At 42.6% G+C, this 25,687-nt stretch overlaps 1 protein-coding gene across 2 annotated transcripts in view; it reads left to right on the top strand.

The window, feature by feature from the left end:
* SETBP1 (SET binding protein 1) overlaps positions 1 to 16,994 on the top strand; it is a 356,530-nt gene extending 339,536 nt beyond the window's left edge. Inside the window, exons 6-7 of one of the 2 annotated variants that reach the window (XM_088019447.1) lie at positions 6,456 to 6,488; positions 16,372 to 16,994. In XM_088019447.1, coding sequence (XP_087875573.1) covers positions 6,456 to 6,488; positions 16,372 to 16,994 — 656 coding nt within the window. The remainder of the gene's footprint in view (positions 1 to 6,455; positions 6,489 to 16,371) is intronic. The other variant, XM_028098411.2, reaches the window with a different exon arrangement.
* The last annotated feature ends 8,693 nt before the right edge of the window (positions 16,995 to 25,687 follow it).

Genomic DNA, 25,687 nt, shown 5'->3' with positions numbered 1-25,687 from the left:
CCTGGGGCAGCCCTGTAAAACGACGACTCTGGGAATCCGAAAAGACACGCACCCTTCCATTGGCCTTGTTTCTAGGTTTTGGCCCATTCTTCTTCACTCCACACACGGGCCATGCACTGTTCTACTTGAATGCAGGTGTTCTTGCTTCAGATAGTCTACACTGAGAGCTGGCTGGTCTCAGTCCTCAGTGCTCACATCTATAAAATAGGGGAAAGCATACTACCTAGGGTAGAGAATCGTGGGGAGGACTAAATGAGATAGTCCTTGTGAAAATCTTAGCAGGGTGCCTGCGCATAGCAAGAGGTTAGCAAATGAGCTCTGTTGTAGCCACTGCTGCGCTTGCTATTATTGTTGCCATCATCTGATTTCCATGCTGGAATGTTCCTCATCCACCCTTCAAGCCACGTAGATGGCTAATTCATGATCATCCTTCAAGACGCGGCAGGGTGCCTTCAACTCTAAGAAGCCTTCCCTCATAGCCACTTGGAGATCCACCCCATGGCCAAGTTGGATGCCACATGCTCTGTCCCCCCGGGCTCCCTATTATAAGCCCATTGATGACTGATCCCTACATTTAATATGGTGTCTGTGCTCATGCCTGTGTCCCACACTGAACCATCCCCTCCCCTATTGTCAGATCTTATTCAACTTTAAAACCCCAGTACCTGGCACCCAGGTGGACGAACAATAGATAATCACTGAATATTAGACAAAATGAACTGAACAACAACTGTTTGCTGCATAAAACCATCTGGTGCATGAAAACACATACTTTAGCGTTATATTCATTTGAGTCGAGAGGCAGTGATTTGCCTTTATTTTCCATATCAGTACCAGAAACAGCAAACCATCCTAAGAATGTTCAGCAGAAGCAGCTCCTGAAGGGGACCTCTGGGGCCTCCAGAGTCTTGTGTTCAGTAATGCCGACCAGTTCCTGGCTAATCCACCGGGATATTCTCGGGGGAAGATTATTTTCAAGGTGAAGTGTCAGCCTATACGGCACAGCCTGTTCAGTACGAGAGTATGTGCTTCTTCAGAGGAGAAGGAGCCTGTACCTGCATCTCCCCTCACTCAGCTTTTTTATGGTATTTGGGGGATGAGCCACTCAATGGAAAGCTAGGCTGTAATTTAATTACTTTATATATAAGTGTCTTGCATTGTTACCAGAGTACTGGTTTCCCAAGAGCAGCAATCATATTTCCTGTTTCGGTTTTGTCCCCTTTGATGAGTATCGAGTCTCTCATAAATTCCCAGAACCTTGTGTTCTACGGGACGAAAATAAGAGAAGCAAAAGCCAGGCTATTAAGCAACCTGTAATCATATTTGGGTGTCAAGAACCTTGCACAGTGCTGGGTGCGTAGCAAATACTCAATAAACATGTCTGGACTTGATTTAACTTTTTTTTTTTTTCTCCAGAGTTGAGATTTTAGGAAAGACAGAAGGTATAATAACAGGTTTGAAAAGTGCTGTGTCTGTGAGGAATTTAACTCAATTTATCTTCTCCGAATGCTTCATACAGATTATGCTCCCAACCACCTCTTGCCACAGTCAGACCCTCTTAAAAATAGAGTAATGATAATAATACATTTTCTCTTCTTCCCGGTGATGGTATCATTCCCACCTCCATTGAAGCCCAGTGGGAGGTTTGGCTGTGAGGCGTCACGCGCAGGGGGAGTCAGGTGCGATTACTGTAATGAGGACTCCACGCAAGGCGAAATGCGGCAAAGAAAACCTCCCCTACGTGAAGCGATTTCTATTAAGATACTCATTTTATATCAAATATTCAAGCTCCTCTGTAAATCGGAAAGAATGAAAAGAAACTTCTTCGAGAGGGAGATTTTATGTGGCCAGGAATGAAAGGACACAAATATTTTATGATCAGTTTTGAGATGAAAGTGGTGTGCCTGCCTCATTCGCTGGCTCTTTCCGTTTCCACAGGTCTAATTAGATTGTTGGTTTAATGGTGGCGAGATAATTTAGTGGCCACTGAAAGCAACTGTGTTCATGAGAAGGGGGAGACCGTGCTTTGGGTTTCCTGTAATTAATGGAGAGTTTTTGAAAAACTTCTTGGTTCCAATGAAGTTGGCATAGTGTGCCCAGCCGTTGAGAAAGGAGGCGAGGTTTTTCCTGCTCATTGCTGTGGAAATGGCCTCAGGCAACATGGAAGAACTGTGTAATGACTGTCATTAAGAATGATCTTTAGTGGCCCAGGCAGGCTGTAGTGAGTCTACAGCAAAGAGACAGAGAGAGAGGGATAGGGAGAAAGGAGGCAGTGAGGGAAAGTAGATTATGAGACCGACGTGACAGAAAGACAAACAGACATTCTACCTCTGGGAGCCACTGAAATAATCCCACTGCATCCTCCCAGGGCATCTCCTTCTCTTGTTGCTTAAACTGGAGTTGACCCGACAAGATTGGGTTAGACCAGCCTCAAAGGGCCCTCTGCCATCCCCTTCATGGCCGACGGTGATGAGGAAATTGAGCCCAGAAAGATGAACTGAAGTACAAATCTTACCTGTGGGGAATTAGGAAATCTGGACTCTTTCTGGTCACCACACGGATATATAGTGGAAAATGGATTTGGAATTCAAGGGCCAGGGTTATTGTACAGACTTGCAGGATTTAATCATTCCTGTAGGTAAGTCGCTGAGTCTTCCTGAGACTTCTGAGTCTCAGTTTCCCTATCACTGAAAAGGGAAAAGTAATTTCTGCCTTTTAGGCAGCGGTGAGAAAGAAATAGCAGATGAAAACACCAATCACGTATTCAAAACAATATATCACTGTGTCATGTCCCCTCTCATGTCAAGAATGAAGTCATGCCGTGTCATGATTTAATCATGTTAAGTCATAATTTAGTCATGTTATGACTCAGATCATAACATCCATTAACTATCTTTGGAAGTTTTATCCTCACTCCCTGCTCCAAATACTCCTATCTCAGAGCACAGTCAAACCCCCCACCCCTACCAGTAAGGGTATTAAATGCTATATCAAGTTCATCTTACTGGAACTTCTATAAGGCTTTGTTACAATTGTCAAATAATTTTTATGTACGTGCCACTCTGATACCTACAGGTATAAGATCAGCCCCTGCCCTGAGGAACTTTCACGCTATTTGGAAAGGCCTGACTCCAAAACATGAGATGACCAAATAATATTAACAAGTGAATAAACTGAAGAATAATTTCAGATGCTAACAGAGATATCATTGAACAATTGACAAGTTATTAATTTCCAACCAAATGGTACTAGGGAGCTTGAGGGACATGGTAAAACGATCCGGGAAGAGAAGAGCTGAAAGAGCTTTCTGGGGATGGATTGAATTAAGTAAGCAGACAAGCCGATGGGGCAGATTTACAGCATCTCTGAGATAGGAGTATATGTGGAGATGATGAGCAATGAGGATGCAAGAGAGGTTTGGCGTCAGATTATGGAGTCCCTGAAATTCTAGAATGAGGCACAGTGACCCTTGGGAGAGGCAATGAAGGCAAAACAGCAACCATGAGTCAATAGCTATCTGCAGTTGTACTTTGGCCTACAGGGGTTATACATTCTTAAAAAAAATTAATTTGTCAATATCAGAAGACTTACCTCATAATCAAGAGTTTTGGCTTTTTGAAACTCAGACTACCTGATGACTCTGGGCTCGGATTCCTACCTGGCAACAATTGACTGATACAGAATAACATCCACCCCATTAAATGGGCCATATTCTCTTTTGTTTCTCATTCTTCTCCTTCCCCCCATCTTCCTTCAGAGTCCTGACCAACTTCACTCATTATCCTGGCAGCCTGGCCCCCTAGAAGGAGCCATCAAAGGCATTTGGACTGGACAGAGTAACAGGATCAAAACAATGCACAGGGATACCCCATCTAGCAGAAGTAGCATGAGTAATCGGTAGTAACATCTTATGTTATTCAACTATGGAATTCGGAGGTTTGAAGAGGCCTTTGAGATTGTGAAATTGAGAGGAAATTTGGTACTCTGATGCAGTCAATAGTAGAAAAGTAACAGGGAAACCCAAGCTTTCTTACTCTCTCTAGCTCCCCATCATCTTTGCTTCCTTAAGGAAATATGGTACGAAACTGGCTTTGAAATAGGGCAGCCCTCGCTTGAATCCTGAGTCCATCACTTCTAAGATGTGCGCCCTTGGGGAAAACCATTCAACCTCCGAGGTTCCCATTCTCATCTCTGTACAACAGAGGTAGTAATGTCCTCATGCGGATGTGATCACAATTAAATGAGGAAATGTGAAATACTGCAGCCCGCTGTGGGTGCTCCAAAAATGATTGTTTCTTCCCCTTTCCCTTAGTCTCATATGGCTGCAGGAACACCACCTGGTATAGTCTCACCCTTAGAGTCTACGGTGTGATACAAAGTAGATGTTACCAAAGTAAATGTCGAGTAAATGAATGATCAAAAAGCCAGCACACCCTGCCCCTAGCAAAGAATGGAAGTCCTTGTTCTCACCTCCCCACCCCCACCCAGGACTCCTAAAATGTGACATCTGTTGTTTAAATGTCCTTTGTAACTCACTCTGTTAGTTTGTTTTATGAGGTCTGCTTTTGGAAAGGAGCACAAGGAGGGAACTCGGCTGCCTCTCCCTCTCAGAATTTCCACCTGTTGAATCCTCTTCCCCAACAATTTTTGCATGTGTCCTTGATACATCGTTCAACCAAGGGAGACCAGATAGCCTTCATGCAATAATGAGGAAACACGCATTTCTGCTCCCAATGAGCAGTTTCAAAAGACAGAGAGAAGGTACTAATGAGGGAATTTCAACTGCTCATTGATCCCAGCGATGTCTGAACACCCTGTGTGGCCTGGACCCACGGCTTGCCCCATAAAAATGACAGAGCTCAGAACAAAAGAGAGTAAGCCTCATATTACCTTTCAGTTCAGCAGGGGATGCCAGGCCAGCCTCATGCAGTGTTCCTGGGTGGCTAGGTATAGTTTCCAACTCCTCCAAGGAATTTTCTTGCCCTCCAATACCTGGAGGTATTTTGAGAGGAATTTCCTTATTTTGAAATCCAGGTTTGTTAGTGCCTAAATAGCCACAGTCCTGGTCTTTGTCTCATGCGTGATGCCAGAGTTAAGTGATTTGGGCTTTACATATGGAAAGTTCATTTTGTTGTGTAATTAATGGGAAGCAGACTTTGGGAAGCTGATGATCCAGGCCCTTATTTATATGAGAGCATATGTCTATGTTTTGTTTATGACTCACTCTCTTACTCCACGCATTGTAACTTGGGTTTGTTTACACTGACTTTTCCTAGAATCCAAGCCACATGGTATATGAGCCAATAATTTATGGTCTCTAAAAGGGAAAGATGATGAATGAGCTTTTTCCTCTTAAATTGTCAAATCTTAAACTGAGGAAGAAGTATTTGCTGCCTTGAGTCTGTCCAAGCTTGTATTTGGGGGAGCGGGGGGGGAAGGTAATGGGAAAACTTAAAAAAAAAAAAAAAACTACTGGCATAGTGCTCGGAACTTGAATATACGTATAGATATTTGCCAAGAAAACATATGACCACTCCCCCACAATATACCATGTAATTCTGATCCAAATGTTCAGCAGTGAAAAGACCATTCATCCTCTCTGTTCCTGTCTCTCTATCTCTCTCTCTGTCCCTCTCTGTCTCTCACTCCCAATTTTTTTGATGTTAGATAAGTATTATATAATATGTACATGTCTCCCTTTTCCAGAGGCCCCATAATTTTAACCAATCTGTGGGCTTAAATGTTCAAGCTGCTTTTCTTAAAGGCACTTAGTAAATTCCAAACTTATTTTTGGCGTTGAATTTCCACTTCACCTATAGAGTGGTTTGGATATCAGTCTATATTTCACAGTACTTCCATGTTTTTGGTCATCGCTTAGATACTCCAAACAGTTAATGGTGCTCTGAGGAGAGTAGGGAACAGCTGAAATATGTGAAGATCTAATTTAATTTATAGTGATTTGGATCCCCTTCAATAAATCCTTTCATATTTCACACACAGCCTTTACAAAATAGACAGTAAGTGTTGGTTTAGGTCAAGTCATGTAGATTGATTTCAATTCAAGTAAGTCAGCTGAGCTGTGTGCTGGTCACATGGGGGAGGGAGGCACAGAACTGAGTGTCCAGCCTGGCATGGAGTAGGCTCAGTCAATGCTTCTTCCAAGAATGAATAAGAATGGATAAGGCATGGTCCTTGTTCCTTAAGAAAACACAGTTTGAAAGGAGAGAGAAATGCAGATTAATCCCACAGTCTTAACACAGGACAGACTATATGAAATGCTGCCAGAGAGATACAAGCAATGTAGAGGGGACCAGAAAGATTAATATTGAAATGAGAGTCCTCATTAAACTGAATTCCAGCAGAAATTGGAGAACACTAGACGCATACTGAGTATTGTTTTCTTTTGTTGTTGTTGTTGTTGTTTTTCCTTTCCTTGTCTTTCCTTTTCTCACTAGGGCAGGAGAACTGCCTCTGGATAAAAGAAAAATGTAAGACTCCCCGCCCCCCCCATCCAACATCAGATGCAATATCCTCTCTGACAGAAATAATAGAGTTGGGCACACACCTGTAGGCAATGCAAAGTCCTTGTTTCTGTGGCACATCCATCATCTGCTAACCAGACAGACACAAAAATATGTAAAAGTCTCAAGCAATGGGTAGACAATGCTTGTTGTTTTTATGAAGAATACTTGTTGTGTACATTGCCGTCTTTTTTCTTGAAAAACCTCAATAAAGAGAAAAATAATAGCATGTATTTTGAGTCACTTGAATCATGCTCGGAAGGAGTTAAAGGGGCAGTTGTTAACTCTGAGGGTATTCAAACCCTCTGGAAATTCTACAAATCTGGGCAGTCTTTGAGAAAACAAAATTAAGATTCAAAACTTTCGTAACAGACTAGAACACTGGACTAAAACCAATAAAATTAAACTTTGCAGATTTAAATAGGAAGTTTGTATTTAAGCTCAAGAACCAATTCCACATAGCAATAGCCAGGTTTGGTAGCAGTTTATATGAAAGCATCTAAGGGAGTTAATTGAGCTTCTATTTAATATGAGCCAACAGTGTAATGTTGCGGGGGGGGGGGGGACTTCGAGGGCTTTATTTATTTATTTTTTATGTAGCTCTCATTAACAGAAGTATAGTGCCTTGATCACGGAAATTAATCAACCCGATCTTTCTGTATATTCATACTCGGAAAATCAGTTCAATTCCAGGCACCAAAATTTAAGATGAGATTTGGCAGACGCTAAAATCTCCAGAGGAACATGATCAAAATGGAATATAGTCTAGAATTCATTTCATATGAAACGCAGATGAAGAAAGTGAGGGGTTTTACCTGGAACAGAGAAGGCTTGGAGGTGTTTGACTGTTTTTGTTTGTTTTGTTTCTTTGTTTTTTTTGTTTAACAGAATTGTATTTATTTAGTAAGGGTCCTGCCAAGAAGTCAAGATATTTGTCTGGAAGCACAGAACTGAGGGGTGGAAAGTCTAGACTAGAACCTTATTCTCATAATGTCCCAGGCAATATGTTTTCTATCAGGTCATAAATAACCAGCCTGAGTATTTAAGTAAACAAATGCAATTATTAAAACCAGGAAGAAAATAAAGCATGGATTACCTATCATTTGATGTAATTCTTCAAGCGCCAGCATGGTCAACAGGATTTATTTTAGCTGAACCTAAATATTAAAAATGTGAACATTTCCCGAAGATCATGTTTGGTGCATTCTTCTTTGTTCTTCTCTGTTTTTCTTTTCTTTCTTTCTTTTTTTTTTTCAAAATTTAAAAGAGAGAAAAATCTCTCCCAATCAAGTACGAACACACAGCTACAATAATTGGTGTATTATATAAGGGATGGTATTTATGGTTAAGGATACAGTTATGCCACGTTTGAGAGGAAAGAAAAAAAAGAAATATAAAGAGCCCTTTGAGAGGGTGCGACCACCCCCGCCGTGTGACCACCTGGCGTGCTGTGAGACTCAGCAGATGTAGCGTCAAACTTTTTGGCGTTAACTGCATTTCTCTCCAGCCTCTCAACTTGTCTAGTCAGTCTGCTGGGGCTTGAGCCACAGGCAACAGACAAAAGCCAAAGTTAATTGAAAGGAACAGAGGAGGCCTCCATGGCCCTCATATGCCTGTTTCGGAGTGCCACTACTCACAATCCTCTCCGCGCCAACAGCCCAGGAAGCCACGGTGGCCCTAATAAGCATCACCCCCAGAAAGACTCCCAGCTCTGAAAGACTCCTCTGTGGACCCCTCCGGGGCAATGCCTACTAATGAATATGCCCAGTGCGCCTTAGAGACAGTGGTGTCTGCTGCTGGTGCCCTGATCTCTGAGCTCTCTCCCTCCCCCCAACCCTCTCAGCCACCCCCTCCCCCCCCCCCCCCGGAGTCCCAGTTACCTTCCCTGGAGGCTCTCAGAGCAACCTAGCTCTGTGTTCTTGCTCAGAGCCCGTTCTCTCTGGAGACAAGTTACCACCGCCTTTATCTGTCCAAAGCCACAAGTGGTTTCCCCCACACTCAGCTTCTGAGATGACTGGCATTATTCCCCCGTGGTCAGAGAAGTCAAGGATTCTGAAAACCTGGGCAGCAGGACCTCAGGACTGCCTAACCGAAGAAAGGTCTGCCTCCAGCCCCATTGTAGAGGCTCTCCATGGAGAGGACACTCTTCCAACTGCCTCGGAATTACATGTGATTCAATTACAGCGGCTCTAGGGAATATAAAGATTAATGATATCCAGGCTTTGGTCTCCAGGAGCTTATGATGTGAAATAATCCAGCAAGAAATCTTAAGCAGGCATGTACTGTGAGAAAGGCCCTGCACTCTTTGTTAGGAGGGGATGAAGAAGAGCACACGGTGTCTGTCTTCAAGGAGCGTGAAGCCTTCATATGCCGTGCACTCCTAGAAAGGGAAGATCTTCGAGAATGAAATACGCAGTGAACAAACGCTTCAGGAGTTTAGAAAGAGAAAGGACAACCTCAAAGCAGCCCCAGTTTTTGATCGTGTGGTGATGTCAGTAACAATTTTGAACAGTTACCCCATGTAAATACATATTCAGAACGTTTGCACTCATCTTTTAAAATACAAACTTTAAAAGGTTGAGATACATCTGAAATCATATTGTTAAAATGATTTTAAAGTTCATTTCATTTTGTATTATTAATGAAACAAAACTATTTTCACTGTCATCAAAATTTTACACTCATTTTAATATTTCTAATAATGTTTCAGGAGGGTCGATTGAATGAGTTTGAATACTTCTTTTTGAAAACCTTGGGTTTTGTTTTTTTTTTAACACTTGTGATAAAGCAATTTGAAGCTCTGATTCCAAATTCTGTTTGTTTCAATATTTGTTAGTAGATGTTGTAGGTTAAAAGGCTATTTCACATAAACATATGTCCAAAAAGAGAAAGTGCATCATTTTGCTTAAATCAGAGTACTATTTTTTTCAATCCCACCCATCAATTAAGCAAAGGTTGTTGTTGAAATTTGGCTAACCAACTTCCTTAACAATCAGATGGTCTTGCATATCAAAAGGCATTGCATTTTTTAATGAGTTCAAATCTCTGAAACTCTTCATTTGAAAGTTAACTCTGTTTATGAGATTTCTTAATTTGCAGATTTAAGGGATTTTATAGGTTACAATATATCATTTCGGCAACAAAATTGCCAAACAGTGGAAACATTTTCAGTTTTCAAAAATGCTGTCTCAAGTATTGAGTTTCTTCCTAAAAGCAGTTAAATTCTTGCCCATTTTACCCTAACGAGACATTAAGTTTTTGTTTGTGTTTTTTACTGACAGCCCATTGACAGCACAGAAGAGGTGAGAACATTTAGAACCCTTGTCTTTTTATACAAGAAATTGCCAAAATTTATCTCTGAAAATGGTAATTCTTATACAGTTTGCTAAGGGAAACCGGTAAAACTCCGCATGGCATATAACTTATTTCATGGATATTCCTGATCTTATTTCAAAGTATTTCTTTTTTCTTTTCGAAGACCTTGATTTTCTAAAATGAACCAAGAGGGCTGACCTATTGTAGCGTTTTGAATGTAGGACACAACAACACCCCAGAAGTAATGAACTGACAGGATGCCTGTCAACCCTTTAAATGAATGTGGCCTCTCGTTCTTCTCCTGGGTCCCCTCTGCCCAACTGTGACAGGTGACACATCATCCAATGTACAGTTCTCATAAGGCCGTCACAGTTGCTCCAAATATTAAGCATTAGGATGCTTAACTTAGTTCTTATTTTTTAGATAAAATGTAAGTAATATAAATAGACACTATTCATATGTTTTTCTTGTGGTTGGGTGGAGAGTCTCCTGCAGGGAGAATGCACACGGCACTAAGGAAGGGGCTCAGGGAAGAGGTAGTCAGAACTGGAGAGGCACAGAGAGCATGAGCAGGGTGGGCAGGGTGGCGCAGGCAAGTGGGAGGCAAGTTCCCGGATCCCTCATGCTGGTAACGCCTCCCAGAAAATCTAGGGGAGGCACCCTGGTGGCTCTCGCCTCTTCAGAGCTCCCCATGTAAAATGCACATCCCACACTTCATTTCTCCATCAGCCAAAAGGCCCACTTTGCCGCCACCCATCGCTTGTCCTAGGGAGAATGTGAAATAAGAGCACAACCAAACCAGGGTCCCCCAAGCCACTGAGGCCCAGACAGGAAGTTCCTTCACAATAAACCCCTAAGTTTATTAGGAAGCTGTCCTGGGAGAATCAAGCAGGGACTGTGCTTCAAACAAGCTAGTCAGGTTTCCAGAGAAACCCCAAACTCTATTAAGATGCCTTTAAAAACAGAATGAAAGCACCTTTCTATCGTGACAAATCTCCCACATCTGCTAACCCTTAATTCTAAATTACAGCTTTGAAATTGGAAAGCAGTACTATAGCATTTATGCTGATGACCAACAGCAACTCAGATGTGCCCTGCCTTGCCGAGGCCTCAGCAGCAACTTGCCATCTTTTTTAAAAAGAGCCTTTAAGGCCAGGATTGTATAAGGTTAATTTAAATTCTAAGGAAAAAGGAAGAACGTGTGCATGCCAAGGCAAGTTGCTTCATACTCCCATTAAAAAATAAAAGGCAGCATTAGGAAAACAAGAGATCGTTACTGAGTTAAGTATGAAGTTCCCCCAAAAGGCACGATTTCATGGGAGAACATTAAACAAGTGAATTCCCTTGAGCTTGTATTTGCTGACCACGTAGTGTATACCAGATCGTGTACTACTGTGGGAATGAGCTTGTCCTGGGGACCCTGGGAGTGCAAAGAAAAGACGAGGCTTTGGCCTTGGAAGGATCTTAACGTGAATCACCATACAGTGCAGTTCCCACCACAGCTCTCTGCCATGACTGAGGGAGATGGTGTTCCAGCCCTTTCCACCCTGGAAGGCAACTCCAGGCAGCTCAACAGTCCCCATTATTAACTCCTCCTCCCCAGAGGGATATTTAAACAGCAAGAAACATCCTAATGAATCTAGAGATGAATTTACTTCCCTTTCTGATGCACCCAAAACTTTCTTGTTTAAATTAGGGTGTGTCTTGCCCATGGACATAGTAGTCTCCAAACCACTAGCACCTATTTGGGGGCAACTTCCTGTGTAATGAAGTCCTGTTAGCCTTTATCTTGCTCATAGTCCCTGTCCTCCATCTGCAAAGTCAGAGCGCAAAACGCAGGGCTAAGTCCAGTCTTTGATTATCACAAAAGATGTGACAAAATCAACAAATGCCGATGAGCCAATCCTCTGATAATGGGAGCAGAAAGATAGAAAAGCTAGATCTGGGCCCAAAACCAAGTCAACCATTTGCATGACAATTTTAAAGACAGAGAAAAGTCTAGAAGATGATTTGCTTTGCAGAGTTATGAAGACATGAATTTTCATTTTGCCTTGGCCACTCATAATTATTTTTTTTAAACTAACAAAGAACAGGCAAGATATGGATCCATTATAAGAAGGAGAGCAAATATGGAATCAATCTTTGCTGCAAGAGCTCAGAAATTACTGTCTAATAATGAAACAATTTGAAGAGAGAAAAATCTGAAAACATTTAGAGGGACAATGAAGTCATAAGCAATAAGGAGAAAGATTTGTGAATATCAAACCCTGCCAAGTCCAAAGGCCCCCCACCCCAACACCACTAGGATTTCAAAATCATTAGAGAGAATAAATGTTGTAGAAAGCCACCTCACATTTGGGAAGGCAATTGATAATGAGAATAGGAAAGAATGACAGCAATCTTTAAATCTAGAAGGGAATTTTGAGAGCATCTAGTCTAACTGTCCAGTGTAATAGATGAAGAAGGGGCTAAGAGGGTCGTCCTTGTTCGGATTGGTTTCCAGCTGCCCCCACAGAGTCCTGCTTGCTGCCCTGCACCCTGCTGTGGTTCACATGTAGTGGGAACAAACCTGAACTGAAGTATTTGGATTATACATACAAGGACAAAATAATATTCGCGATGTCCAGGAGCTGTGAACCACCTCCTCCAAAGTTTATAATGTCAAAAAGAAAGAGGGATATTAAGTCTTCACACCTGATGGCATCAATGGAGACTGGGCCCTGATATGTTTAGTCAGCTGATCACAGCATAAAACCCAGAGCACTCATTCCTTCTCCTGTCCCATTAAGGCAAGAGGGGAGCTACCAGCAGGAATTTTCTAGGGAGATGATGCGTGCGCTTTCACCGAGGACATTTCTTATCCTTCAAAAATTATTTAGGTGAAATAGAACCCCAGCACTCTACAGTCCTAAGATTCTAAGAAAGACATTTTATTGGCACTTACCGTGTATAGGTTTTTAACCGTATATTATGGAATTACTGAGTATATACCAAAGGCAGACTAGCATAATAAACCTCTGTGTACCCATCACTCAGGCTCAACAATATCAATTCAGAGTCAATCTTATTTCGTCACTACTTCTACTTACCTCCTCCCTTCCTTGTTAATTCCGAAGCCGATCCCAGATGATACCACGTGACTTCATCTATAACTATTTTAGCAAATATTTCTAAAAGATGGGTACTTTAAAAAATGATCATAATGCAATTACCAAACACCTAAGAAAATAAACAGTAGTTAAATAATATCATGAAATGCCCAGACAGTATTCAGATTTCCATGAATTCATGAAATATGATCTCCTTTTGACAGTTTGTTTAAACTGGCGGCAAAATATGGTCCTTTTGCTCTCAAGTCTCTTTTAATGTACAGTTACACCCCTTCCCCTGCCTTTTTCTACTAAAGCATTGTAGTTACTTTAAACCTCCACACCTGGATGTTGAAAATGGAATAAAAATTCAAGGGATCTGTGTGTTTTTAAAATGTTATAAATACTATATGTACAAGTACTTTTATTCACTTTTGTTATCCAACATTTTTTTAGATTTAACCACATTGATACAGTATGTGTAGTTTTCTTTTGACAGATGTATAATATTCTGTTGTTTGAATGTATCACAACTGATTGATTACCCCCTTTAACATTTAGATTGTTTTCAGTCTTCTGAGCTTCAAGGAACATCCTTACAGGTCCTTGGCCTCCTGCTACAAATGAGTAAAGGAGGCAGCCTGGACACAATCTCTGGGGCATTGAGCACTCCCATCTTCATTGCTAGTGCTCACTGCCCAGCTGTTCTCCAATATGATGATAGGAGTTTCCACTCCCACCAACCATGTGCAAGGTCCCCACTTCCTTACAGCATCACCAGCATTGGGTGGTTTCAGACTGGTCATTTTTCCTAATATGGGTTCATGCATATGCAGTAAAAGTGTAAGTACAAGCATGAGAAGGGGAGGGGAGGGGAGGAGACCGGAGGGGAGGGGAGGGAGAGGGAGGACAGGGAAGGGAAGGGAAGAGAAGGGAGAAAGGAGCGCTGACTTAGCTGAATCTATAATATTTTCTTTCCTTAAAAAAATAATGTATATATTGTGAAAGTTAACATTTGTTCAGTGTGAATGGTGGGTGCAAAGGAGTTGCTAATGATATTTTTAGTACTGTTTGGTACGTTTACACTACTCAGAATCAACTTATTTCATAATCACTTTCCAATGGAAGGGCTTAATAAAATATTATGCAGCATGTAACAAATGACTGAATATGGTATTATCTCCTGGGTTCCTTTTTTTGTTCTTTTTTGGCACTTCACGCTAAAAAGAAAACCCGGCAAGAGACAAGCTTGTATTTATCCCCAGTGACCTGCAGCTCATAGAGTTTTCCAGTCAAGGTTTGCTCGGTCAAATATTGCCAGCTAATTGCCTAAAAATGTTTTACTTTTTACCTGTATGCTATATTATATATTACATAACATTTTCTCCCCCCAAAGATGATATAAGCTAATGAAAAGGCAAAATGCAAATGCAATCTGTATTTGGAAGAATGCCCCAGGTTTTGTGGAGTACCTCTGACTCCTTCTCATTTACACACCAACTGTGTGGACAAGGTAAATTGCCCGGCTGGGACATGGAGGCTTGCTAGCTTTTCTTGTCACTCTATTTGCAGTGGTTGCTTTAAATTCCAAACTAGATCTCTTTTAGAGAAGACTGTGATTCTAAGGCAGCAATGATTAGTGTGATTCATCAGTCCAAAAACAATTTTGAAATGCCATCCATGGGCAAGGCACCATGCCATGCTCTGTGAGGGACATAAAGATGGACAAAAATTGGTCCCCGCGTCTGAGAACTTACAATCGAGCAACCTTTTTCTTTCACAACACTAACTACAAACATTTTATTTTTGTACTCAGAAGCTCACTCTGGCTTTGTTCTATTTTGATCTTTATAACATTTTAAAGATTGTTCAGTAGTTATTCATTGCTCAGTAAGTCTTACAATGACCTTGGGCCAAAAGCAGTAACATTTTGACCTGTCCTGTGGAACTGAGAGCTTCCCACTCCATAAAGCCAGTGGCGTAAATAACTTCAAATAATCCCCTCCTGGAGTTCTGTGTCAGGCACGGCATGAGAGAGAAAGGGGGTAAAGCAGGGAAAGGAATAAAGTGGGAGTGCCACAGAATAAGCGAGAGCGGTATCCATGTTTTCAGCATTTTTGTTCCTCATTTCCCTTCAGAGATGTATTCCGCCTCTCTATTGGCTGGAAAAAAACATGGAATAACACAGCGAACCATAACACATTTCCTCTCAGTCTCGTCATGTTTAGTAGGGTCAGCATCTTCTCCATGGGTGTCTCTGGGGTTGAGCATTTAGGGTGTATCACGGCAGCAAGCAACTAAGTGAGGACACACTTCTTGAGTTCATAAAAATGGAGGGGCCGGTGTGAAGGTGGGGCAGCAGCATATGTGTGAGTGCCCGTGTGTGTGTGTGCGCGTGCATGCACACACATACCCATGGATGTATATGTGTGCCTGCTCATGAGCAGCACAGGGAGAAAAAACTGACCTAAAGGAGGAAAGGTCTGCTACATCTTGAAGCCATTCACACTTCACAGTGTCTGAACTTGCAAATGAAGGGGTTCTAAAGGCTGGTTAGTGGTGGTAGCAGTAAGGACTTCTGGAGACTAGAAGTCTGACTCCTCAATACAGGTGCATCTGGCCCACAGGACATGAAAAGGGCTCTTTGCAAACAACAAACAGCCGAGTAGTGGGAGCGTGAATGACTCAAAAACACCTGGCTGATTTCCCTCGAGGTTTCCAGAGGATGAATTGGTTAAGAAGGAGTCGGTCAGTTGGACACTATCAGGCAGCTTGACAAATGCAGAACGTTGGGGGCAAAAATTAGAGAAATGGGTGTCATCCCAAATAGAGTGTCCCAGAAAATAAATCCCCCCTTCTGTGGAGGAGGGTTAGAAGTAAATAGGTTCACCTACATACATACTCCCCATGAGGGTAAGGTGTGTCTTTTTTGAGGTTGATAGTAGGTAGGAATGATCCAGATTGCTTGCTTATAAAGGATTGTTGGCCATTTTTTTCATTCACCATCTTCTACAAAAAGAGAAAGCATAACCTAATCCTAAATTCAATCAGATCAAATGTCAAAGGGCTGAATAAAAAATAAAAAGTTATAATAGGGAAGGGTCATGGGAACACTGATTCTGACCTTGACCCCCAGGGTAGAGCTTCCTACAAGCTAGGAGCTTTGGTTTCTAAGTCTTAAAAATGGGAACAAGAGTATTTCACAGAATTGTTGTGAAGATTGAAATGGTATAAATAGGAATGCCGTGTCCACAGAAGATATTTAACCGGTGTTTATTTTTATTATTTTCCATTTTCATAAAGAGGAAGAATAGATACTGGGTCACATCCTCAGCATTGCTTCTCCAGAATCTTCACAGCCAAATACAGTGCCAGTTGTCACTGCCAAGGCTGGGTTTGGGGCAGCTTGCCTCCAGTGCTCAGTCTTCTCTCTTCCTCTCCCGCAGCCAACTCCTCCCTGAAAAAGCGCTTCAAGCGGCGGGAGATCGAGGCCATCCAGTGCGAGGTGCGCAAGATGTGCAACTACACCAAGATCCTGTCCACCAAGAAGAACCTGGACCACGTGAACAAGATCCTGAAGGCCAAGCGGCTGCAGAGACAATCAAAGACAGGCAACAACTTCGTCAAGAAGAGGAGAGGGCGTCCCCGAAAGCAGCCCACCCAGTTCGACGAGGACTCCAGAGACCAAATGCCGGTGCTGGAAAAATGCATCGACCTTCCCAGCAAGAGGGGGCAGAAGCCGAGCCTGAGCCCGCTCGTCTTGGAGCCAGCGGCCACCCAAGACACCATCATGGCCACCATCGAGGCGGTCATCCACATGGCCCGGGAGGCGCCGCCCCTGCCCCCGCCGCCGCCGCCGCCCCTCCCGCCCCCGCCCCCGCCGCCGCCGCCGCCGCCCCCACCCCTGCCCAAGACCCCCCGAGGAGGAGGGAAGAGGAAACACAAACCCCAGCCTCCCGCCCAGCCCCCGCAGCAGCCGCCCCCGCAGCAGCCCCTGCCCCAGGAAGAGGAGGTGAAGGCCAAAAGGCAGAGGAAGTCCCGAGGGAGTGAGAGCGATGGCCTTCCCTAGGGTGGGTCTGGGCGTCTGGACCTGGGGCCGGGGGAACTGACATATTGGGGAGTGCAGGGAGCCGGGCTGGGGCGGAATCCCACACTGCAGGGACACCGATGCCCCTCTCTCCTGAAGCTGGGCAGGCACAATCGAGCCAGATGACGGGGTGGATCCATCAGTAGCTCTTGGGAAAGCAAAGCAGGGGGACGCCTTCAAAAGAAGCTTGTCTATGCTTTACAGCAGTTCCAAACCACGCGGCACTTCAGTATGGCTCGATCCTTTGCAGGTGAGCAGAAGACCAAGGAGGAGGAGAAAGAGCCGGTAGTACTCTCTGACAGCCACCTGACCTCCTGCATCCAAGGTGCGTCTCTGATTCCATTGCATTTGCTGGCCAGGAAAATTGAAAGGGAAGCACCCTCAATTAGGAAACATTCCAAGGGGAGAAAAGCTGCAGATTTCTCGACTGGCTTTGTTGTAACCCATTTCCATTTAATTGGTTTTTTACTTTTATTTTGGTTTTTCCAAGCTTGGCTAGGCTTTGGGGCACCAACATCATCTTCAGGTGACCTGAATCTTTCCGTTAACCATACAGTTTCTCAGATGGATTCGTCATCAGAAGGTGGAATTCTAGTGACAGGCAACCTTAGACAGGCATTCACATTCTTCCGTATGCCTCCTCTATACCACACACTGATATTTAGCGTAGTCAGTTCCTAGTTTTCCTTTTGCCCATTGTACTTCCATATACCTTTTCATTAACTTACTTGCTGCCTTCTTTTCCTTGGTACACACCTAAATAATGTAAACTTTATGTGTGTTGTAATGTTCACCCTTGGCATGCTGTCCCAAGGAACTTGGCTTTGAATCCCAATCATTGTGAGACAGATACTCAGTATTGATAGAGCCTTTTTAATAAGTGATTTAGAGCAGCCGAGGATATGTTGGCCGGGGTGTCAACCAGGTTATTTTTATACTTAAAACATATCAGCAGAGAATAGGCAGAATAAAATGGTTTTAATAAACCCACAGCAAATGGAATAACTGACAAATCACCAAAAACTGAAACCCCAGACCCACCAGAAAGACAAATGTCTAGCAATGCCTTGGTATGTGAATTTTCATACAAGTAACTATCATAATAGGTCGTTGAAAAAAGGAAACAAAAAGACAGTAGAATAAGTCCATTATCTCTTGATAATTATTTCTTAAAAGCAAAATGGGAGTAAGTGTTCTTATTTGAAAAAAAAAAAAAGAAAAGAAAATGCTCAAAGGGTATCACCACTCCAATTGTATGAAGCCACCTTGGACAAAGTATCCAAATTGTGGTTGCCTTAATAAACTAAAACATTTTTGTACATAATGTAATTATAAATCTATCAGTCTGCATGGATGCAAACTGTGTGTGACAAATCGTCTTTTAAATGGTCAGTTTCAACTGTACATTTCTCATCCAAGTTGTACTCTAGCCATCGGTTTAGCGTGGACAGATATTCCATCTCTATCACCCATTTCCACAGCTCAAGTAAAACATGTTAAGAAGACTCAGAATGAATATGAAGTTACTCCATTGCCGTAGATGTTTTCTAAAAGTCAGATGTGGAAATTTCAAATAAGTATTTTCAATTTCCTCCCTTCCTCCTCCCCTAACCTTCCCCAAGACATCAAACACCTGGCATGGTAGATTATAAAAAGAGAGACACTGAGAGACAGAATTCAGTTTTCTAATGGGAATTAGAATATCTGGTTTACCTCCAAATTAAGTTTCTTTACAGGAAGTTGGGGCTGGCTGGAAATTGTATTATCACTTCAGAACACAACACTGTTTCCTTAGAGAGAGATGGATTTTTGTTGGGAACACAGGAGAATAAGGGATGGGGTATCTATGAAAGTAAATTTAAAAATCCCAAGTTAATATGCTTGAGAACATCACTGCTTTGTCATGGCACCAACAATTGGTTGAAATTACTCACGCTATTCTGCACTGTCACCTTGGACTTAACATCATTTGCTCCCCACTATGTCAGTCACATTTAATCCTAGCAATATGTAAGTTTAAAGGGATGCATTCTCCTGTAGTTGAAAGCTTGTATCATAGATACTCCATTTGTGACCTAGGTGGACCTTTGGCATTTCACACAAGTTGAACAGCAAAATCAAACCAGCCATTTTCAATTTGTCATTCCCAAGCCATGTCTGAGTGGTTCTAAAGTCACCGGAGAGGAAGATTTAAATTAGCCCCACTCACCCCACCATTGCTATGAAAGAGCAACCATTTTCATTCCAATTAAACCATAAAGGGGGTTCTCTCCTGTCAGACTTTGAAAAATCAGTTCCTTCATTCTTTCTTTTGCCCTTCTTCTGCTATTGTAGTACCATTTCCCCAACCAAGACTGTGAGTAGACTAAATCTTCCTGCAGACAGGAATGAGCTGCCACTCTCTAAGCTTCTTAAAGAAAGACCCAACCCCTAATTGACATTAACATCTCTAGTTGGAGAGAAATTTCAGATAACTTAAGGATGCATTAGAATTTCCAGACCGAGGTAAAGTATTCCTGGAGGGATACAGCAGGCTTGTAACTTATTCGTAAATTCAGTTCTACAGTTGTCATGTGAGTTAAATGCAAATCCTCCACGCTTATGACCCTAAGAATAGATGAGAAAACTGCAGAGGACCCAGGGTGAGACATGCTGAATAGCCCGTGGAAGGTAGGAAGCAAGTCCCAGCACCTGCAAGCTTCCTCTCTCCCCTGCCCAGCCTCCCCTTCAATGTCATGTGACATTTTCCTTTTCCTTATACCTTCCATTAACTTAACTCATCTCATTGGTACAACCATTTCCTGGTTCTCTAAGTAACCCCTTCCCGTTAGCCTCTCCTCTCCTGTCCAGGCTCAACATTGGGCCAGTCTAGTTTCACCTCTCATTCGCTGCAGACCCAGGATGAGAACCCCAGCCATCCTGACCCGGACCGGGGAGTCTCTAGCCAGTCAACACTGCCTTCTGGGGCTGCATTTTTATTTAGAGAAGATGTCATTTGGGATGCATGGGACTCCATAAACACCGCCACAAATTATTTCATTAGAGATCTCTTGTTGGTGGTGGGTTTTTGTTTTGTTTTGTTTTCTGGAATACTTTCCTTCCACAAGCAGGTGTGAACCCACTTATAGGGAGTCTGATTAGGGGTGAGCAAAGGATGAAACTGAGATGTAAAAGCCTCCTTGTAGGTGATGATGGGTCTCTGATCCACCTTCCTAAGTGATTGAGGAGCCACTTGCTTTTCAACCCCTCATCTCAAATGAAAGATACAAAAGTCGAACTTCCTCTAATAACATGGCTCTGGCTACAACCCAAGGAAGATAGGTCAAAAGAAAGGAGAGCATGTCACGGGCTGGTTTGTGACTTGGCAGGACCGGAACCCAACAGCCACTGACAGCCCAGAGTAGGTGACTAAGGGCTGACAGAGGATTAGCATGTTAACTTGGCTGCTGTCTGGAGTGGGAGGCCACGTTCCGTGGCAGCCGGAATTTGTGTTCTGCACATTGCTGGCTCTATAAATACGATAAGCAAGTGGTGACAGAATTATAATATAAGGTGATGTACTACATGCAGATCATAAAGGATTTGGTTTTAGTACTTTAGTAGAAAAATCCCACTCCTACAGCTTATTACCCAACAATATTCAGATAATGAGTTTTTGGAGAATATTTTTTTCCCTACCACTAGGAAGATTTACCTGGGAACTGTCTAAAGTCTATACATATATTTCCAAAGCCTTTAAATGCCAACTGTAGCATGGAGAGAGACGGGGTGGCAGAAGCCGAAATGCCTCAAAAGCCATTTAAGTGTTACACTGCAGGATTTTCAGTCCTTCTCATCATGTAAAAGTAGATAAATATAGACATTATTCTCAACACTACCCTATAGTATCACAATGGTCCAAATGCCAGAGCTTACAGATAATGTCATCACAGTGCCTAGAAACTCGAACTGTAATATACCGTAGCATTTTCTTGGTGTTTTTTAAAGTTTCTTTCCACAATACAAGGCTCCCTCTGCTTCTTGTTTCTTGGAGAGTTTGCCCCACTGGTGAGTCTTCCCTCCCGTGGGACTCGGTCATTTGGGGAACAGTCTTAGAAGCACATATCAACCAAGGAAGAAACTTCCTGGATATCGATTGCCCACTTCCCCAGGTATAATAAACACTACGGTGGGGGGGGCGGGCGGGAAGGATTGAGAAGAGCTGCCACCGGTCAACACAGAAGGGCAGTTCCAATCTAGGTTGGTGTCTTTCTTTTCTTCCTTTTTTAAAAAATCTATTTCTTAAATAATAATAAATGCACATGATGTGTTAAATATGTATATATATATTTCAAAAGAAAAAATGGGGCACAAGATTGTCTTATAAGTCGTGCTGGCTAATTTTTAGTTTGTATTCATAAGTGGTTTTTAAAAGCCTTTTTTAAAGTGTAATTTGCATGTTCTACTTTGATTGTATGTAAACATATTTTAGAACAAAAAATGTATTTGTATTTTATTGAATATAGAGGCAAGAAAATTGTACATTGTTTGAAATGTTCTTTTTGTAACAGTTTTTATTCATAAAGCATTTTTGTACATTTAAAATGAACACGGACTTGCTGTTATTTGAGGCGTAGATACATCTGGCATGCTTTACTGTCATGCTCCTCCATGGTCTTAGATGTTGGGTTTTAAACATTTTTTCTAAAAGAAAGCTCAGTCTTTTTCGCTACCAGATCAGGTTAGCACAGTATAGAGCACTTAACTATTAAAAAAAAAAAAGTTAATCCTATTCATATGTTATTCATTGTGTGAAATTAAAGACATTCAATTCAGTCTAACATGAGTTGTGAATTCTTTTGTTTTATTTTACATCTGGTTCACATCACTAAGGAGTTTAAGAGTATTTGGGGGGTCTTTGCTCACACAAACTGGATATAGAATCATTGAGAAAATTCTAACCAAACTTCTACCTCTTGTACGAATCTGGGAAGTACATTTGGGGCAAGATTTGAGTCTGATTTACTGGTTTACTGTTCAGAATATATTACACCTGGACGTAAAGCCAATGGCTGATTCAAAGAACCAGTCAGACCTCTGCTGAAAGCAATTAAAGTTTGTTGTATAATGTTGGAGACCTATCCTGTCCTAAATTTTTGGAACATTATGGATGGGGATTAAGCTTTCTTACCAAATATCCCGTGATGTCAAATATCTGAAGGATAGATCCCTGGCTGGATTTAAAGTTTGGAGTCATAGGAAAGGCTAGTTAATCAACCGCAGACAGTTATAGATCATCTAGCCAAAGTCTACCAGTCTGAACAAGACCCTTGAGGACAAGGGCCAGGAGTAAGAAGTCCTTGTTCTGAAGGAACTTACAAGGCCTGAGTGTGAAAAACCAACTCGCAGTTCTAAGTGAAATGTAGCATGTGGTAAGAGTGATGGGGTCTCAGAAGAAGCGGGGAGCCCCCAGGGTGGTACTTTCTTCTCTTCCCACTCCGTTCCAATTTTGTGTTTAAAGTTGTTTTTTTAAAGCCCTATTGAAGTAGTACTTGTACATTCTACTGGGAGAGTATGTAAACATACATACGTTTATGTATTTTTCATTTTCCTTCTTTATCTAACCTGATGTGCCACTTTCAAAAGCCAACAAGGTACATAGGAAATGTCATGAGCAGGTTTCATCCCCTACTATCAATCGGACCTGCTGTGACCTTTATTAGGACTCTGGGTATTTGTAGCACCCACAGTGGAATAACGGAAGTCTGGCGGAATGGATGGAAGTCGTCAGAGTTAGGCTATCAGGGCAGCCTCAGGATGGTCAGGCACTGGCGCTTTAGGTAGCCTCCTGGGACTCAGAGAATTTAGTCAGCAACTTCTAACTAGAATTGCCCTCCTTTCCCTCTCTGCCAACTATCTTGCACTGAACCAGGAAAACGTAAAGCCTTATATAGTCCTCTTTCCAACTCGGGTTCATTAGACCAGTGGTATTTCTGAAATCAGCAATGACTTCCCAGACTGCCCCTAATCTCTTCCCACCAGCAGGAACAAAGCTGTTGCCTTGGAATGGATTGGCCCATCTTTGGGGGGTTTTAATCCGTCCACAGAGTGGCAATGTGCTGACAAAGATTCTCGGGAAAGTCGGATGTGTTCACACATGGGGCTGGTATGAATCTCAGTCTACCAATAGGTGGGTAGAAGGAATAGATATCGTTAAATTTCTCTGCAACTCAACATTATTAATTTTTAAGCCCCCATTCCACCAGCATAGCAGAATCTTAGTTCCAGACCTAGGGGTCCTCTTTCTAACCCAGAGGGGAAATCTTGCTCCTACTTCCTTCCAAATTGTTTCCCTGTGCCCCAGTCCTTTCTACTTCTCTAGTTTCTAGGCATTTGAAACAGAAAAGCCAGGGGGGAAAAAAAGGCTCTAATTCTTTTCCCCTCTGCTTTCTGCTGTCAGATACATGCCCTGAGGGGATGAGCACAAACCAGCCTCGCCGCCTGTACTGGGGGAAGGACACCAGTAGCACAGTGGGCATATTGGAAATCAGTTACAACTTTAACAATTTTAACCTGTCACGCATGTGATAGGGAGTGAGGACAACAGGATATGAAAAGCTAAAGGATTTGCCCAAGGTCACAGAAGGCTCTTTACAGGCTGGATGAGATAATGACCAGGTGCAAAAGGGATCAGGAAGGGGGCAAACTGGGGTGTGCGTCTCCACTGTTACCAGTAACACTTTCACTTTTATGGGAAATGCCCACAGCCAGGGTTTTGTTACACAGTGGTGGCAGTGAACTTCCTAAAGTGTCATGAGGACTTTTGTTTACAGAATTAATTAGAGGGAAAACTGCTTCCAAGTCTTACTGACATTTATCTATGCTAAATTGGAAAGTAACAAATTAGAAATAGTAAAACCTCAAAAGGGTTAGAAACCACACAACTTCTCTCATTACTAAGCTTGATATTTTAAAATGTAATTCTCCCATTTTTAGTGGCTAGAGCAGTAAAATAGGAATCGAGAGCCTGGGATATATTTCTGCTTGGTCACTAAAAGAATTCTGTGCCCAGGTGCCAAACTTACTGGAGTGTCCCTTGCTTACTCTGAAATGGGAGGTTAAACTCAAGGATATCTGCAAGTCTAAAGTCTCCAATGCCGTCATTTTGTGCCTTCCAAACAGGTCCCACCTTGAGTTTCCATTTTCATCCCCCACCATTGTGTAAAGCCAATGACAAATTGGGTTTGTCACCTCAGCATAGTCTATCCTATCCTAATCTGATCAAAGGATGTGAGGGTATGGAAGATCAGTGGGAAAAAAACAGAATCATGAGATATATATATTATATATATATATAATCAAGTTTTTCCTTCCTTTTTTCCTTATTTTCTTCCCTATCTGCACATTGCCAAGTACCAAACAATGTAAGGAAGAACAAGGAAGACAAAAATCTCACTGAGCTTTATGCGAGCAAATCCAGATCATGAACTCCCTGCTCCCATTCTCTACCTGTCCAACTTCTCCATGTCTTTTGAAGTTCAATTCAAACCCCACCTCCTCTGGGAAGTCTCATGTCTGCAACCCACAAATTCTCAAACCACTCTTTTGTTACTGTTCTTAATAATACCCCATGTGACAGAGTATAATCCTCAGCCAGGGCGACCATGTCCGGTTGTGGAGGTTGTGCCCTGCACAAGCAGACCTGGCTGAGAAAGAAAGTAGGAGCTGAAATCCAGCCTGCACAGTCTTTGTGAAGCCGTGCATCCTTGCTGTGGCATCTTCACCAGGTAGGCATCTTTTTCTCATTCTCACAAAAGTGATTTTGTGAGAACAAAGCTTAAAAATTTGAGATCTGTGCATCTCTGGAAGGTAGAGATGATCTTTGCTGTTGCTTCTCACCTTGCCCCTGAGATCCCCAAGACCCGTCTCCCAAGATTTCCCTTGCTGCGTTCGTTAATACTACTCCAGAAGACCCTAAATCCATCCCCAACTGGAAGAAAACAATGAAACTAGACGTGATGGTTCATTTTATGTGTCAGCCTGACTGGCTGCAGGTTGCCCAGATGAAACACTGCTTCTGAGCATGTGTGTGAGGGTGTTTCCAGGTGAGATTATTTGAACCAGTAAGACCGAGTTAAGTGGATTGCCCTCCCCGGTGTGGCTGGGCCTCATCTGGTGCCGTGAGGGCCTGGATAGAACAAGAGGAAGAAGGGGGAATTCACCTCTCCTTTTGTGCCTCACTGCGGAAATGGAACCTCTCAGTGCACATCTCATCTTCTGCCCTCTGACTGGGATTCATGTCGTCGGCTCCCTGGGTTCTCAGGCCTTGGAGTGTGGACTGAAGGACATCACGGGCTTTTTTGGGCCTCCAGCTTGCAGACGGCCGACTGTGGGACTTCCCAGCCTCCATTACCAAGTGAGCCAATTCCTATAAAAAATCAACCTCTCTCTCTCTTTCTCTCTGTACAGAAGTATAGTCTCTTATTGGTTCTGTTCCTCCTCTGGAGAATCCTAACACAACCAGACACCAGCCTGTGCAAACATGTCAGGTAGTGTCAGAGTCCCATCCCATCCCCATGAATATAACTTGCTAAGCTAGTGGACGTCTGATGTCTCAGAAGGTCTCCAATATTCCAAAGACTTTGGGAACTTTGATTTTGAAATATTTACAGCTTCCCGGGAGGATGCTCAGGAAT

The sequence above is a fragment of the Eumetopias jubatus genome, unplaced genomic scaffold, assembly GCF_037043125.1.
Source record: "Eumetopias jubatus isolate StellerSeaLion01/CBP00866 unplaced genomic scaffold, mEumJub1_p1.0 scaffold_16, whole genome shotgun sequence".
Lineage (NCBI taxonomy): Eukaryota > Metazoa > Chordata > Mammalia > Carnivora > Otariidae > Eumetopias > Eumetopias jubatus.
The sequence above is the reverse complement of the archived record's forward strand: the minus strand, read 5'-3'. Positions and strand labels throughout refer to the sequence as shown.